This window comes from Dama dama, chromosome 15 (assembly GCF_033118175.1).
Source record: "Dama dama isolate Ldn47 chromosome 15, ASM3311817v1, whole genome shotgun sequence".
Taxonomy (NCBI): domain Eukaryota; kingdom Metazoa; phylum Chordata; class Mammalia; order Artiodactyla; family Cervidae; genus Dama; species Dama dama.
Genome location: NC_083695.1, coordinates 56,430,675 through 56,449,901, shown reverse-complemented (window position 1 = coordinate 56,449,901; position 19,227 = coordinate 56,430,675). Strand labels below are relative to the sequence as shown.

At 33.6% G+C, this 19,227-nt stretch overlaps 1 protein-coding gene across 1 annotated transcript; it reads right to left on the bottom strand.

The window, feature by feature from the left end:
- Window positions 1-795: 795 nt before the first annotated feature.
- Window positions 796-18,507, bottom strand: PTEN (phosphatase and tensin homolog). The gene is made up of 5 exons (XM_061162116.1): window positions 18,060-18,507; window positions 14,406-14,547; window positions 9,061-9,227; window positions 6,490-6,714; window positions 796-4,263 (listed from the first exon to the last, which is right to left on the bottom strand). The coding sequence occupies exons 2-5, from the start codon at window positions 14,446-14,448 to the stop codon at window positions 4,078-4,080; spliced, it is 621 nt and encodes a 206-aa protein (XP_061018099.1). The 5' UTR covers window positions 14,449-14,547; window positions 18,060-18,507; the 3' UTR covers window positions 796-4,077.
- Window positions 18,508-19,227: the final 720 nt, after the last annotated feature.

The window sequence follows — 19,227 nt, the reverse complement described above, 5'->3', positions numbered from 1 at the left end:
TTTAGACCCCCAGTATGGTTTTCATCCATATTTAAGATATCTAAAAAGAAAATGTGTGTGTATACACACACACTTTTCATACTTCATATTCACTTTTTTTAAAAGAGAAAATGTAAACTTGAAATAACATTAAATTCTGTTACATAAATGATCTGCTTTCTTTTTAAAACATTTGTATAAGCTACACTTTTACTTATTACCTTACTATGCTTTGTCGAAAGGATATGCCTTACTTAGTCTTTGAGCTCTTAAAAATATGAGAAATAATAAGATTAAGTTCAGGAACATAAAGTCTTTAGACTATTGTGGAATATCAATTTTTAAACAGCATAAGTCACAATGAACAGATGAAGCTTCCATGTTGATGGAGTATCACAGAATCAAAGAATGGAAAAGCCACAAAGTTGAAATATGAGATATCAAATCCATTCTGGGCAATTATCTTCAGACACCCCACTTAGTAAAATATATATATAGATATATGCATGATTTTTCAAAAATCGTGAACATTTTGGGATTAGCATCTTATTTAACATGTGCAATTTAAATTGTGCTTGAAACAATTTACTATTAGACTAAGATCCTAAAAAAGCTAAATGCCTCTCAAACATGAGTAGATTGGTACTCTACTCCCAGACTGATAAGGTCCCCTGTAGGCTTTGAAGGACAGCAGGGGGTTAAAAAAAACCTTACAAAAAAACGTATTAATCACATTTGGCTGCCCATCATTAAAATGTCAATGAACCTAAGCCATTTAAATGACAAATATTCTCATTTAATAAAACACCCACACAGTGACAAGAATGAGACTTTAATCAGCTTTAAGTGGAGTTTATAACACTAGGAGATAAAGGGCTGTTAACAAACACAATAACAAGTGGACATCTGGTTGGAGGAGGCATGTCTTGCACACACGGCATTTTGTGTATCCTCAGTGCATAGCGTTTACACAGAGCCACTGCTGCACGGCACGAGAGTATCTGAAGAGACTGAGCCGGAGTAAGGCTGCTGAACAGACTCAAGTTTCTTGGTATATATAGTCTACATGGAAACAGATTGAACTTCTCAACTGGCAGGGTAGAAGGCAACTCTGCCCAACGCTGCAGTTAAAGCCCCCGCTTTAGCGCACAGTTCCACCCCTTCCATCTGCATGCATGACACGTTAACAGTATTTAAAGGTAAACGAGGCACTTTGTGGCAACCACAGCCATCGTTATGAACATATTGCACAAATTTTCTAGAACTAAATAGTAACTTGTACCCTACTTTTATTTTTTAAAGCTGAAACATTTGATGCTGCCGGTAAACTCCACTCAAGTTTATAACCTGTGCCACAGTGAAGAATGGTGATGCTATTTACTCAACTACCCTTTAATAATTATGGCAGAAAAATGTTCAAGAGCTACAGAGGACTTGGGATGGTACAGGGCCCAATTGTAAGCTTTCTTAAAAGTGATGCCTTCAAGTAACTTCAAACAAGTAAGCGGCTGCACATCCAAAAAGTCTAAGAAAACATTCCAGAAACTCAGAGAGATTTACCTACAGAATGCATTTCAGGCTAATCATGAATACTGTCATAAATAAAGTTTTAATTAGGACTCGAAAACCTTTCAGTCATAGCAATTCTTGTCAAATTCTATGGGCATGGTAACTGAAATAAAGGAGAGTAGTATGTATAATATATATTTATATATATATATATAATATATATAATGCCATTTTTCCATTTCCAATGACTACACCATAAAATGTAAGCAAGGCTTCTCAAAAACATTGAAACATTCAAAATCAAAACCCTCATTCAGACCTTCACATTCCAAAGGAAAAATAATAACAGTGCAAAAGCCCATTATAATGTCATTATTTATGACCTGGCCCTCCATGTTACATATTGGAACAATACAAGTTATGCTTTAATATACTGTGCCCAAAACTGTAACAAATAGCAGTATTAATAACTATCTTCAAAACACAAATAGTTGATTTTCATTTTAGTCAACAGTTTTCAGCTTTTATGAAAGACAAGGTGAGATAAATTTCAATGATGAGAGCTGAGGAATAGGTGTCTCTAACTTTACCAATTTAACTTATGAGCAGTCAATCAATTCTCTACATATCAATGTTGAAATATAAATGTGTAAATACTAACCACTTTGTTAAAAAATTTTAAAACCTTATTTTTTGAATGAAACTGACGAGGTATGGAAAACATGTCAAGATTATTTACTAAAGAATATTTTAGATGAAGTTCTGCCTAATCTATTTACCATCAAACTCTATAAATGCTGCTCTAGTAGGTCCCATGCAATCTGTATTTGTAAATTAACTAGGTCAGACCACAGCTAGTGAACAATTTCAGCACCAGTAAGTTATTGAAAATGAGATTTTACACCATTAAGAAATTGGCTGGATAGTCAAACGTTTCAAGGTCAAGATGTAATTTGAAAGATATCAAATTTCTGGGAAAAAAATTATTTTTACTCATATCTTCACATTAACTTTACAATAGTAGTTGTACTCTGCTTAAAATCATATGCAGTCTGGGCATATCAAATATATGATATTTAAGAAGTGAAACTGAAGCCCTAATCCTAACTCTAGCACTATGAAGAAATGATTCAACACTGCACATTTAAAAAAATCTATTCTTTCAATAGCAAATTGATAAAAGCATTATGTGGGACAATTTCTACTGAAAAAGTAAATGACTTATTATTTGTGCAGTGTTGAAAATTTACTGCAACTCTAATTTCCTTTTTAACACAAATAACATCCTTTTAAATATAAACATTATATGTATTCAATATTCAAGTAAAATTCCCTAACAGTTAATGACATTTAAAAAATGTGCAAAACTGCAAAACTCATTGTAATAGAATGTGTAAGGTCAAAAGGGTGGAACGGCTGACATCTATTGGATTGAATAAGTGCATCATAAATCTTTAAAGAAAAAAAACCGCTTACTGTAGAATCTCAAATTGAAATTTCCTGTGCAGCATTACAAAATATTGTATATTTAATGAGAAAAAAGAAGCTTGTAGGCAGCACATGAAGCATCCACAGCAGGTATATGATTGAAAACTAATAACATAAGTTGTTGACTGATGTAGGTACTAATAGCATCTGACTTTTAGCACTGGCCTTGATTACACAGGAGATGGAGCAGTCATTACAACTGAGAAAACATATTTAATAAATCATTGTCAATTTTTATAATGTTTCAAGCCCATTCTTTGTTGATAGCCTCCACATTTGTATGGTTAAGTCATTGTTGCTGTGTTTCTTATCTCTGACCACGTTACTTTTATATCCCTTCATTTGTGGACTCTTAAGATGTTGTGGAAGGTTCATTCCTGTACCCCAATACAGATTCACTCCCTCTAGCTGCCTTTTCTAGCACCAATATGCTTAAAAAAAATAAAATGCACAAATAACAAGCAGTGACAGCGGCCAATTCCTCAAATGTCCAGATTAATAACTGCAGCATGCTAAAGAAAGGTGCGTGTAAATAGCTGGAGATGGTATATGGTCCAGAATCCAGCACACAACAAATGCCTTTCTGAGCATTCCCTCCATTCCCCTAACCTGAATACATGCATTAGAATGTAGCAAAACCTTTTAGAAACTCCTCTTAGCCAACTGCAAACTTATCTGTTGCCACAAGTGCAAAGGGGTAGGATGTGAACCTGTGTATCACAGAGCTCTTTAGCCACTTCAGTTGGTGACAGAACACAAAATGAGAAATTCCTACGTATACACATCAGTCTGTCTCCACTTTTTATAAAACTGGAATAAAATGGGAAAGTGCCATCTTTATTCATCCTAATTTTAAATGTCCTTTTGACACAAAAAGGTATATACATGACACTACACAATCTTTTTTCAACTGGACAACAAGTGTCAAAACCCTGTGGATGTATAGGGTAAAACAAGATTGGTCAGGAAAAGAGAATTGTTCCTATAACTGGTAATCTGACACAATGTCCTATTGCCATTAAAAAAAAAAAAAAAGGTCCATTTTCAGTTTATTCAAGTTTGTTTTCATGGTGTTTTATCCCTCTTGATAAAAAAAAAAAATCAGACTTTTGTAATTTGTGTATGCTGATCTTCATCAAAAGGTTCATTCTCTGGATCAGAGTCAGTGGTGTCAGAATATCTATAATGATCAGGTTCATTGTCACTAACATCTGGTGTTACAGAAGTTGAACTGCTAGCCTCTGGATTTGATGACTCCTCTACTGTTTTTGTGAAGTACAGCTTCACCTAGGGAAAGAAGAGAAAGTGTAAATGAAAAACCCATAAATCTGACCACTCTTAAAGACACATATCTTTATCAGATTCATTTTCAAGTATTATGACATATATAATCCTTAAAAAGCCTTTTAAATGACCTTATCTTCTTAAGATTTCCTACATTTTTTTTCTTGGTGTACACTGAAAAGAAACTGGGATGTTAACATACTATGTGTTTTTTTAAATAAGCATAAACTATAGGCATTAATGAAATAATTCTACAAAAGAAATGTACTGATTTCAATAGTCCACATAGTATATTTTCAATCACAGCAACTCACAAAGAGATGCATTTCTAAAGAATGTTTCACTTACAGCCTGTCTGAAATTCAACATATTTTCTAATACAGATAATATTAACAATGATGTCTAGGATTCCATTCACCCTAAAAACTTCACTGAAAGGAAGTAATAAAAAAGTTAATATCATCCAGTGCTCTAAATAGTGAACCAATGACCTTTACAAGCAGAGCTGAAATAACTGTCAAAACAACTCTACAAGATAGGTCTGTTTTAAAAGAGAGAAAGCTATAGTTCAGAAAGGCTAAGACACTTGCTAAAGGCTACATATCTAGTAGGCAGTGGATGTGGGATTTAAATTAGATATGACATCAAATTCTTTGATCTGTCTATTATATCTACAGCCCTGCCCACATGATCCAAGAGTCATTATCGATTCTTCTTTTTCTTACATTCAATATCCACTCCATCAGTAAAGCCTTTTAGTTCTACCTTCAACTAGTATCCTAGCTTTTACTTTTGACCCCCTCTAGCTTTTATTTTAAAGGAGAGGACAGGGTAAACTTTTAAAGGCAAAAATCACATTACATCTTTCCTATGGAGAACACAGTCAATGTATTCACACTTGGACTGATGTGTGTTAGTCAAAATGATTTCTTATCTATTACTCCTAAAATACACTAAGCTCACTCTTGTCTCAGGGCTTATACACCTGCTCTTTCCTCTTTTCCCAGATATTTTATAGCTCACTCATTCATTTCACTTAGGCCTCTAATTAAAGTCAACTTCTTGGAGAGGCCTTCTCTAACCATCCCACTAGAAAATACACCAAGGCCACTCTCACTCCTATCTCTGCTTTATTTTTCCAAAGCACTTACCATTATATGGTATTATACGTGTTTACTGATAACTGCAATAGCTTTTATTTGTAATAACAAATATGAAACCTCTTGTAACATTAAAACAAAAAAATAAAATTAGAGGAAGTCACACTTTAAAAGCTAGTAACTGAGGAAAATGTAGACAGAGAAAAGAAAGTAAACAAACTTGCAAATTCTAAAAGATACTTCAAAACACTTTAAATGTAAGATCTAAAGGCACTTATTAGCTCCATTTTCACTGGAAACAGGCAGCCCCTCTTTATTTTTATTACTGCTAGCAATATCCTTAAACTTATAAGATATGATTAAGTTTACTACATGTTATAAAAATGGAATGAAGAGAGAATTTTAAAAAAGACAGGACGAGGGTGTGGTGAAAGGGAGAGAGAAAAATCAGGAACAATAAGAAATGAGAAGAAAAAAATGGCAAACCACCATTAGGGAATATTCACAAGTCAGATTTTTAACCTGATTTTAATTCTCATCTAGAAATATAAATAAAAGTACACAAACACATGTGGCATACAGATGAAAGTAAAATGAACCAAACAATTCCATAACAAGAGGAGGTAGGCAGAGTTTAAAAAAAGGAAGAGGAGGAGAGGATGATCAGAAAAGGCCTTTCAGAGCACATGAGATTGAAGCAAAGGTTAGGATGTAAGAAGGACAGCCATGTGAAGGGCAGGGAAAGGCTGAGGGGTGGAGAGCTATGGGGAGAAGGAAACGAATGGGAAAGACCTGAGGCAACTGAAGAACTGACAAGAGACCAGTCTGAGTGAACTGCAGGAAGAGAATGTGGCTAGACTAGATGTAGAAAGTAGTCCCATGCTAAATTATACAGTTCCCTGCAGGTCACATCAAAAAACCACAGATCTTTAAAAAGTATAAACAAGACTGATACAAACAAGTCATTCCTGGATTTCATTAGAAAGTTTTAGGTTACTGCTACATAAACAATGCCTATGAATATACTTAATTTAAAAATTAACCATGCAAGTCTTTCACCAGCTATATACCTAGAATAAAACAAACACACAGAGCCACTCACCAACTTCTCAATATGTTTTTAACTGACCTTAAAATTTGGAGAAAAGTATCGGTTGGCCTTGTCTTTATTTGCTTTGTCGAGATCATTTTTTGTTAAAGTGAGTACTAGATATTCTTTGTCATTATCTGCACGCTCTATACTGCAAATACTATCAATTTCTTGATCACATAGACTTCCATTTTCTACTTTTTCTGAGGTTTCCTCTGGTCCTGGTATGAAGAATGTGTTTACCCAAAAGTGAAACATTTTGTCCTTTAAAAAAAAAAAAAAGACATATTTGAATTTTCTTTTTAAAGACAATGTTAATTTATTCAACATTGTCCTAGGAAGTGAACAAATCATGCCATGTGCTATTTAATATTCTGAATAAAGGTAAACACAAAAACTAATACTGGGCAATCCATGGATTATCTATCTATAGCATCTAATTCCCATAGGAAGTTTCCTTTAATTCAAATCTAGACCAAAAATGTAATTCCACAAGTGCTAAAATAAACTTACTTTAATACCTTAAGTAAAATATCTTTTCTAGTCTAATGTTAGTCTTTTAAAGTGTTGAGTTTATATTATATACTAAAAAATTCAGAAATGGATTTAACTTCCTCTGTGTTTCAACAAGCTATTACGAAATTTACTTTAACAAAAGCTCTTGAAATGTCAGTACAACTTTCCAATGAAGCACCAAAGGGTGTTACGAACTTCAACTTTTCGTTCTTACAAAATGCCCACTTAAAAAAAAACAAATCACTTCTTACTAATACGAGGTCTTGTAAATAAAAAAAAAAAAAAATCACATCAGAAATTCACTACTTCAAACCTTTCTTGATCAACATAGAAACTGTTCTCTCTCTTAAATAGTGGAACTGGCCTGTACACATCATTTGACAATTAATGATGTACAATCCTGTGACATCTTATCTGGTACCTTAAACTGCAATTTAAATCTTTTACTCTAATTTATCTTCAAGCTTATTTTCCTGGGAAGATGGTAAGAAACTTAAGGAACTTATGTCTTAAATGTTTTTGTATCTTTTAACAGTACCTAGCCCAGCAGTTTTATGTGGTAGAAGTCTTTTAAAAATGTTTTATTAATTTCAATTATTTTAGCAAAGTTACTAAGTTAGTAACTATACACATACTTCACTTAAGAGTCAAAAGAAAATAAACTAGCAAAACTTAAAACTTCAAAAACTGTGGATTGTGCTAATGCACTGATTATACAAAACTGCTTTGTTTAAAACAGGCCAAACTCTTACAACATGCAAGGAAAATCACATAAAATGGAAATAAATGTAAGGTAACTCAAGATACACAAATTATTATAAATATTTAACTTAACCTTCAATTTTACATGTGTTAATGTAAATTGGAAGAATTAGTACACTCCTAAAAGTATCGAAAAAGTGATACAGGTGCTTATTTTTAAAAGCAAAATATAAAATTTTTATGCATGCTAGTCTTACAATGAATAAAAGAAAAAATTTACCTTAACTGCAAAACATTTATTAATACCACTTGGATTATTGAAAAATACATTTTCAAAGCTATGGAGATATACTTAACTTTTATTTATATAGTACACATAGGAAACGGGTTTCTGGTGAAAAAAATCAGTTTTACATCTTGTGATTTTCCAGCTACTTGGATTCTGGATAAAGGAAAATATATTTCTTCTGATAAGCAAAACAGAAGTCAAAATTTTTGTAGTAAATGAAGCTTCCTTATTTTCTCTCAACAAACAATAAAAAGCCAAAATTCAGGAAAACGAAATCAATCTGACTATGGAGACTGTCTAAAGATTAGTGATCCACTACTACCTGGTATGTTTAGGAGGCAGTAACAATGCACACAGCTAATGTTTCTGCTCATTACTACCTAAATATTTTGCACCTTAGGCTCACCTTAAATGTTCACACATAGTATTTTAAACCAAGACAGTTTGTTTTAAAATGAGCTCCTATGTTCTCTAAACATAGCTCAGTGAGATGCAAACCTTAAACGTGTATATTTAAATACCACATTTTTTCATTCTTTATTACTTCCTCTTCATATTTATTCCTCGCCTAGCTAAAAATTGAAATACTCGGTAAATCTGAGGAAGCTAAATATAAAATGACCCAGTCTCAAGAAACATTAACCAAAATGGGGGAAACAGATTTTATTTATACAAACAGACCAAAATTTTTTTTTCAACCTCATGACCCATGCTTACTTCTCGGTTTAATCAATCATCTCTTCTAAAAGGACTGTAACCGATTGAATGGGGTACATATGCAATCTTTAATACTTTTATAGAATTTATTTGCATAACCCAAGTTAAGAAAAATTCATCTCAAATTACAATGTCACATGGCCTTTTCCTTCTCCTAGGACTATTTACCACTATAATGGCTCAATGATGCCATAGTAAGCAAAGCATGTACAGATTTAGTAGAAAACTATTCATCATTTATTAGATGTCGGACACAAAACACATCTTTTAGTCTCTCCTTTCAGAATGATTTCTGCCCAACTAAATGCTTTAAGCAAAAGATCTGAGGTTACTATTCAAGGTATGGCTATTTTGGATATTTTTCCCAACAAAAGTAAAGAGCAAACCTTTTTTAGCATCTTGTTCTGTTTGTGGAAGAACTCTACTTTGATGTCACCACACACAGGCAACGGCTGAGGGAACTCAAAGTACATGAACTTGTCTTCCCGTCGTGTGGGTCCTGAATTGGAGGAATATATCTTCACCTTTAGCTGGCAGACCACAAACTGAGGATCTGCATGGTCAAATACACACTAGTATCACTTCACAGGAAATGTCTTTAACTGTCAAAAGCTATTTTGATGATTAGTATTAGCAACAGACACAAAGTAGTAATTTTGCATCTTTAATGCCCCATCTAAAACAAATCAATGGATACAAAATAACAGCTAGATACATAGATAGAAATAAATCAGTGGAAATAAACTACAGCAAAATATAATCAATACCATCAATATGAGGTAATATTACTGATACTAAAGTCACTTCTAAAAAAAAAATAAATAAATAAAGTCACTTCTATTCCATAAATAGTTAAGTACCAAGACTGAACTTGTAGCAGTATACAGTAACATCAAATCTTTAACATTACAATGTTAAAATCTAATATAAATGATTTTAAGAACTGCATAAAAATTAATTTTAAGAACTGCATAAGCAGGAACTTTTAAAACAGGTATTTGCTGCAGTATTTTAAAGTCTGTAACACAGAATAAAAACCACAAAATACCAATCCTTACACATTCACAAGAAGAAAATATAACCTATAACAAAGTTATAATACATTCCATAAACACAAGTTTCAATAATTATAAAAATATTAACCATATTTCATTTACCTATAATTCATATTTTATTTTTAAAGGTATATAAAGCCACCACCACAAGAAACAGGAGGAAAGAGATTTGAAGTGTCTGCAAAGAAATGCAACAGACAAGTACAAATTATAGCACAACCTTCAAAACACACTCCATTTTCATTAACAAGTATTTTGACTTTGGTCCATGTCTGTTTTAAAATAAGTGGTAAAAAAAAAAAATAATAAAAATAAAATAATCTCAAAATATATTGTGTTTATATTAGCAATGCAACTAAAAGGCAGCTAAGTGTGAAAAGAAAGGCTTATGTGTTTTATTTTTTTAAATCTACTCATAAATACATTTATACTAATGACACTGATGACAGAACGTAGCTTCAAGTTATGAACATTAAGATCCTAGCAGTTAAGAAAGAAAGTAATTAAACTGAGGAGGGAAGAAGTAGGTTTCTGAAGTTTCAAAACATACCAAGATAATTAAGAAATAAAAACATAAGCTTGCATAAAGTGAATGAGAAATATATAAATATATAGACATAAAAGTTTTCAGGACCAAAAGACATCATCCTTAAATATGGGGGAAAAAAATGTATCACATTCTTTATCAATGTGACCACAACTCTGGACAAGGCAAAAAGCTTATTCAAGCTAAATAAATTTGCCAGTATAATAAACACCTACTGGCTCATCTATACAATACTTAATGCAGTATCATCAATCACATAATAAATAGTAAGCTTGATAAAAAGCATGAGTGTTTACTGCAATATAGATTTGTGAGACACTGATGAGAAAAAGGAACTCTAAAAAGAGAAACTTTACATTAACAACCCATCAATAATTTTCACTTCCTTGACTGAAGATTCAAAGTACAAAAAGCAATTTTACAAGACTTAATTTGATACTGAAAATTTCACTGAGAAGTCCAGCTTGAAGAAGTGAACAAAGAAAGTATGATTTTAAAACCGTGATAAAAACCAATCAGGATGAAAATGCCTTGTAATCATATTAATTCAAACTCTACTAATTCAGAATCTGATCATCTTAATCTCAGGACTTTAAAAAGCAAATTAACTGTGAAATCTGAATTAACAGATTTTAATTAAACTACATCTAAAATGTGCACCTTCAAGAATTTTAGAATTATATAAATAATGATTCGAAATTAGTGTTACTTAGATATTTCCTCAAAAAACTAAGCTAAAAAGTTTTAATAAGTGAAAAACATTCCCTCAAATCCCTAAAGAAGACAATTTTCTTTACAGTATGAATTTCACATTTTAGATAGATAAGACCAAACTTAACAGAAGTCCAACATTAGTATGGCTCTTTTGACTATGACACAACTGAGATATATATATATGTGTATATATATGTAGATATATATATACACACACACACATATATATATCTTTGATAGGATCAACTGTGCTCTAAAAAAACAGAAATGAAACAAAACTTAGAATTTTTTTTTTGGATGTACATATATTGATATATTATGAGAGAAAAATCACAGTGATTATCTTTTATTAACCTTTTTAACCCTTTTAGATACACAGAAGATAGTAACTTTTTCTTTATTTAGAAATATTGACAATAATCAAATAAGAAAAAGGTTGTTAACCCACAACAACTTTGCAGAAGATACTTTATTTTCAAGTTTTGTTGTCTTCACCGATTCCTCTTCCTCATCCTGAACCCAAACTATTACGAATCCTGTTTGTCTCAGCCCTCACACTGTTTCCATCTGAGCCTTCCCATATTCTAGCTAGCCCCATACCAAATTTATATGAAAGACTTAACTACCATGTCTCGTTCCTGATGCTTCTCAAAATATCAGACATATCTTTCACGTAAATTCAAATCCATACTTTCAAGTACCAACTGAATATGTTCATGTAAGCAGCTCACCTTTACCTGATTTAAAACATATGTTTAAAACCAAAATATCAACATTCATGTCTCCAAGTCTCAGATTCCCTTTTCTGTGACTTAGTCACCTGATCAGAGTAAAATATTTAGATATAAATGGCAGAAGAAAAACTAATCATCTGACTGCCCTAGCAAAGCATACCTGGCTTAAAGAAAGTCATGTAATGCAACTGTTTAATTTTCCACTGTTTTTTCTTCCCTCATGCAATCACTACTTTCTACAAAACTGTATCTAACTACAGCTTAAGCCTCTAGCATGATCACTAACATCACAGTATTTATCAAATCAAGTCTGATATCCCCATTCAGAGTCTTCTAACAGTGAGCCACACATTTCATTCCTATTCTATTCTCTGTCTCTGTATTTCTTGTCCAGCTCATTTCCTTCTGCTGTGCTTCAATTCAGGCTATTTCCTACTGCCTGTAATTTTCTTTGGTTTTAAAGGCCAATCTAAATTGCATGCTTTCTCTAATGTTCAATAAAGAGCTGGACTTCCTTCATGAAACTATTTGACAACCCCCGCTAAACTTGATTTTTCTGAATATACTATTTGTAATTTACACGTACAACCACACATTTAGTAATATATTACTTATACTACAGCTTTACTAGACAGTACTGAATCATAGTGTGTAAACAAAGAACTAGAAAATTAGTAAAGATTAAACAGATCTGAGTAGTAACTTGCAAAGTTTAAATATAATACTGACAGATCCAATATACACAGACATACACACACATGGTTTAAAGGTGGAACACAGCTGCAGAGAAGAAATGATAGATGTTTGCTAGGGAGATCAATATGAAAAAAAAAATTAGAGTAGATAAAATTACTGAACTAAATGTTTATTTCTGTAATATTTTATATCTTGCCATCTGAATCTTACACTGAAATCTAACACTATAGGAAGAGCATGAGTTTTGTTTTTTTTTCCTTTCCCTTCTCTGCTATAAATCTAAGTTCCTATGCCAATCACCTCTTGACAGCCTAGTACCTTGTACTAAGCAGTTTTTAAAATTGTACTGAGATGACAAAAACATCAATGAGGTCTCTTTGAAGTCTTCCACGTGCTATGTTAATAGACCTTGTGGTCTTTGATAAGTAAAGTTAACTTGCCCTAAGAATACAGGAAAGATCTAATGAAGGTGATCACACCTGACAAAAATAAACAACATAAAGAAATTAATTCCCTAGGTATAAATTAATTCAGGGTCAGAAAGCTTTTAAGTTACATAAATACTGTCAAGAAGAAAACTTTAAGCTAAAAAATAAAACCATCAACAAATTGCAAAGTATTACTGAAATACTGTTAGAGGTATTAGAAAAATAATACAGTTACATCTTATCTAGAAACTATAAAATTGTATTCTAAATAAATAAAACATAGTTCTTAAACATGAAATGGAACAGGAAATGGCAACTCACTCCAGTATTCTTGCCAGGAAAATCCCATAGACATGGCGGGCTACAGTCCATGGGGTCACAGAGAGTCAGACACAACTGAGCACACACATACACAAACATGAAAATACAACTAATCACTTCCAAGACAGAAACTAATACAAAAAACGGTAACAGAAAAAAGCAGCACACAAGTCTGCTCTCCTACAGGGCTGCATTAATACTTCCACGTGTTCTCTCATGACCACCTGCTCAGGGTCAAGGTTTAAGGTTACTATCAGTCTAACTTAAAAACTCCGGCAAAGAATAGGAGAGAAGCAGAAAAGGACCAGGAGGACTGAGGTAGGCTTACAGAGGTTAGGATGGGAGAGATAAATTAAAGGCAGACATCAATGACATGATCTTCATTTAGCACTTTTCTAGGAAGTTTCAGATTTCAAAATATCCTCATACTATTGATAAAGACAAAGAGAGGTGAGGTAGCTGATGTGCCCTTGGTTACATAGCTCATTAATGACAACTCTAGCACTCGGGGGAGACGGGGGGGTCTCAGTCACTTAGGTCCAACTCTTTGTGACCCCACAGACTGTAGCCCACCAGGCTCCTCTGTCTATGGGGTTCACTGGGCAAGAATACTGGAAAGGGGTGCCATTTCCTCCTCCAAAGGAGTCAATCTGGACGGCACCCAGGGATCAAACCCATGTCTCCAGTTCTGGTAGGTGAGCCGTTTGAGAAGTCTCTTTAGCACTGGAACTCAGATCTAAATCTAGGTTTTCTCTAGTACTCCACACTCAGTCAATATACCTCAGCATGTTGCCATGTCTTAATAATTGTTTTCAACATCCTCATCACCATTTCTATTAATATCTGGTCTTCCTAGGATACTGAGTAATTGGTTCCTACCCTAACATCACTGAAGTGGTGAATCTCAATGCTACTCATACTGAATCACTGACAGGACAGGCTTTCAGTCACCAATTCAGAATACAGGCTGCATTTGGGTGTTGTGGCACAGAACACTTCTTTCATAAATATAATGTGGCTTCCAAGACTTTCACACCCAGTGGTCTCAGCTTCCTCAGTGTGTGCCAGTGTGTGCCGAACCGCGGAGTTAAGTGATCAGTTTGGACACCTCAGAAACATACAAACTTGCACAAAGTTTAAATGTGGTAAATTTCTTTCTAGATTTTTTTATAAACTTCTACACATGTTAAGAAAAGTGTTACAGTAAATGAAAGGATGAGAATTTAGAGTACTTACTGCAAGTTCCGCCACTGAACATTGGAATAGTTTCAAACATCATCTTGTGAAACAACAGTGCCACTGGTCTATAATCCAGATGATTCTTTAACAGGTAGCTATAATAATACACATAGCGCCTCTGACTGGGAATAGTTACTCCCTGGTGAACAGACAAAAAATGGCAAAAAGGCCAAGTCAAAAGAAAAGTTTCATTGTATCCACTGAAGAACATATATACATTAGAAATTTGACCTTAAATGATCTAACATTTAAATCTAGCTCGGTAATAGAGTAAATCAAAGCAAGGAAATATCATAATAACTCTTCTCCCTTAAAATGCAATCAAAACACTCCCATCTATTCAATGATCACAACAATCTTTGAACCTTGAACCCAATAAGCAAAGGCCAGTGTATATCCAAAATAACTGTCAAAAGCCTTCACACATAGGGTTCCCCACAAGGATTTATAGAACAAAATTCCTCACAAACCTGGATACTTATTTTCTAGGCAAAAGCCTATCAGAATCAGCAAACTAAAGGCATACTGCCTTTATGAGACAGAAATAGCAGCAGCAAAAAAGATGTTGGCTTTAGACACCAACAAAAACAAGAGTATGTAGCTGACACAAATGTATGCTATAATCTGATAACAAAGGTACTTAAAGGTGTCCCTGAGCTACTGTGTTACCTTGGAAATACATAACATTTTAGAAAAGTTAAGTATGTTCTTGTTGTTCAATTGCAAAGTCATGTCTGACTCTTTGAGATCCCGTGAACTGAAGCATGCCAGGCTTCTCTATCTTTCACTATCTCCTGGAGCTTGTTCAAACTCATGTCCACTGAGTCGGTGAGGCCATCTAACCATCTCATCCTCTGTCGTCCCCTTCTCTTGCCCTCAATCTTTCCCAGCATCAGGGTCTTTTCCAATGAGTTAGCTCTTCACATCAGGTGGCCAAAGTACTGGAGCTTCAGCTTTAGCATCTGTCCTTCTAATGAATATTCAGGGTTGATTTCCTTTAGGATTGACTGGTTTGATCTCCTTGCTGTCCAAGGAACTCTCAAATATACAAATGCTAAAAATATATACAATTCATGTGGTGTTTAAATGGAGACCCTGACTTACCTCAAGAAAAAAAAATCTAATGTGTGCAGCAATGCATTCACTAATGGGCTCAATAAATGAGGTATTAGGGAACTTACTGAAGGTTTCTTTTCCTGTTACACAATATGACTTCAGGAAAATTTAAACATTCAGCCTAGAATCTGCAGTATTTCTCTTATAGATTCTCTTATAGATTGGGCATCTAAATTGCCCAATGTATTAAAACCTCTGGACTTTTATGCTTTCCTTCCCTAATGAATAGTAGAAAGTACATTTATATAAGTTTAAAGATAAGTATGTTGAATGGGAGGTATACAGGTATTCATTTCAGTACTTTTATAAAGGTTAGTATTATTTTATTACAATTAAAAAAATACATAAAGTACCAAATAATGGAAAAAGATCTAAGATTATGGCTATAGTACAAAGATCATTCAATCAGGAGACTTGGATGTGAATGCTGATAGTCAAAACACAAATTCTGTTTCTTCAGGAAAATGAAGACAATAATACTACCTTCACAAGATTCTCATGGGGATTAAATACGAAATGAAGTTAACACAAAACCATGCTAAAACAACAAAATGTTATAGAAATACAAATCAGTGATTTTAGAAATTCTACCAAATATTTGAGGTATAATTTTTGGAACTGCAGTATTTTTAGTTCTACATATTTTCTTAAACAAACAGAATGAAAGCTGTGTTATTTTAAGAGTTGCTACAAATACCAATGTAAAAACTATCATTAAATTTTAAAAACTGTTAAGCTTATTCTCTATATCACATTACTTAATGCCACTTAACCCTGACCCCCAAAAAAACCCTTTTCATGTTCACTAAGATAAAATATAGAATTGCAAAGCAGGTTTGGGGAAACAGTACACAGAAGATGGATGGGGGGGGGATCTTTTTTGAACCATGTATATTTATAAAATCTAGTCTAAAAATTAAAATCAAATTAAAATTAAAAAATTAAATCAATGGAAACCTTTAAGACAACCAAGTTGTCAAGTTATTTATTGGGGTTTAGTGGAATGAAAGATGTTCTTTTTTCTCCTTATCTTCATTCTTGGTATAAGTGTGCATGAAATAACTAGAAGATTTTCAAAGTTTTAATTTTATTCAAGTAGCAAGTGATTGGTAGTTTATCTGTAATACAGGTTTTAGAAAGCCAGTTAATCCTTAACAAAAAGGCAAATGCATAGAGAAAAAATGCTATGAATCTAATAGCTGCTAGCAATGAATGAGTAATTAATGTGTAATTACAAGAATCAAAATTATTGACACAATTCAAAGAAAAATGCTGGAAAATGTAATTTTAAATGTATTATTTTACTATCAAATTATGTATAATTAGTCTTCTGTATCTTAACTTTGCAATCCTTATCTGTTAGCTCACCAGCATCTCAAATTCAATGTGCCCAAATTAACAGATATTTAAAACTTGTGGAGAAATCAAAAGCTTTACAGATACAGACAAGCAAATGCTAAAAGAGTTCAGCACCACCAAATCAGTTTTAGTTTTGTTAGATCTCTATATTTGATAATAAATAAACTCTAGCTTTGTTTAAAAAAAAAAAAAAAAAAAAAAAGGTTGGAAGGTCCAAATGTGTACTATAAGCCCTTGAAATGTCCTCACTCTATTCTTGTCTCTCACGGCTGTGTGATGCACCTAACTAAAATGTAAATAACAATACAATGAATCACAATGTAATCTAGGATTTGAAATAAAACGAGCAAAACTTCCACACTAAGTTGACAATGTGATTTATAACACTTTAAACATCATATATCCTGAATGCATACACTGAAAACAATGATTCATGTGCATGTTTTACCTACAGCATCTTGAATATTAAGATTAAATTTAAATATATATATCTTTTAAAAAATCTAAGAAATGAACTTACTGATCTTCAAAAATTCTACATATATGAAAAGAGGGCTGACCTTTAAAAGTTCTTGAAGATTAAAAATTACATATTCAAATTTTTCCATTTTTCATTAAGACTAATAAAAATCAATTCTATTCTTGAATTATTTTTTAAGCTAAACTGGTCTATAACTACATCCCCAAAATATAGTTCTACTCTCTACCACTAAAATATTCTCCTAGAAAATTACTTATATTCTTAACTTTTTTTCCTCAAGTAAAACATTAAAACCACTTTAATTTTAGCTAAACTTAGCATTCTACAGGTTGACTTAGGATCACATTCCTGGCCATCATCTCAAAAGGCAGCCACTGCTTCAATTCCCTTTTATTCACAGGCCAGGAGGATGTTTAGTGTTTCTCCCACTATTCCTTCTGGCTTACTTCTACTGTCTTTACTTAGCTTACTTCTACAGTCTTTACTTAGCCTCACCTATCCAAATCTGAATCACTCAGTAACTCTTTCCCCTGGTATACACTTATTAACACCTGACTACAATGTTTTCAGCATTTTGTTTATCCACCTCTCTTTCTGTCCAGTCCCAAACATCACCATCAAAGAACTAAGTTCTCATTTTACTGGGAACCCTGAGGTAACCCAATGTGAGCACCCTCAGAATTATTTTCTCTCACCTTAAAATCTTTTTAGTGCTGATATTTTATAAAAGTGTCTCTTCATGTTCACACTGGTTCCATTTTTGCAAGTGTTCTATGAATTATCGCCTCTCTGGCATCGGCCTTTATTCTCTCCACCTGTCCATCCTAATAGAAAGCTCAGATAACTCATCCTTTATCCAAAATAAGCAAACAACTCTAACACCAAAAACATATACTCTTCCAAAATCTTGTATCCCTCTCAAACTTGCATCTTGTCTCTCTTCAAACTCTTGAAGAGAAGTCTCCTTAACTCCTGGAAATCTGTCAGCATAAGGCTGATTTCTTAAAGGTTTTTAGTTCTAATGGTCATTAATGGTCATTTTCTACTGTTTTCCTATCATTGTGGCTCATTTTTTGGCTGCCATTTTGAAAACTCCCTGCTTCTTTCACAGGATACACTCTGTAAAGGTTTTCTCTGATCTTTATTGGCTATCTCTTCTCTTCTTGTCCCCCCAAAATCGATCTCAGCTATCCCCTCTTTATATCAATCCTATCTACTTCAGTCTCAGTCTCAGTTCAGTCGCTCAGTCGTGTCTATTTGCGACCCCATGAACCACAGCACGCCAGGCCTCCCTGTCCATCACCAACTCCCAGAGTTCACCCAAACCACTGAGTCGGTGATGCCATCCAACCATCTCATCCTCTGTCATCCCCTTCTCCTGCCCTCAATCTTTCCCAGCATCAGGGTCTTTTCCAATGAGTCTGCTTCTCACATCAGGGGGCCAAAAGACTGGAGTTTCAGCTTCAACATCAGTCCTTCCAATGAACACCCAGGACTGATCTCCTTTAGGATGGACTGGTTGGATCTCCTTGCAGTCCAAAGGACTCTCAAGAGTCTTCTCCAACATCACAGTTCAAAAGCATCAATTCTTCAGCGTTCAGTTTTCTTTATAGTCCAACTCTCACATCCATACATGACTACTGAAAAAAACCATAGCCTTAACTAGACATAGACGGACTTTTGTTGACAAAGTAATGTCTCTGCTTTTTAATATGCTGTTTAGGTTGGTCATAACTTTCCTTCCAAGGAGTAAGCGTCTTTTAATTTCATGGCTGCAATCACCATCTGCAGTGCTTTTGGAGCCCAGAAAAATAAAGTCAGCCACTGTTTCCCCATCTACTTCAGTAGTTTAATTATAAACCT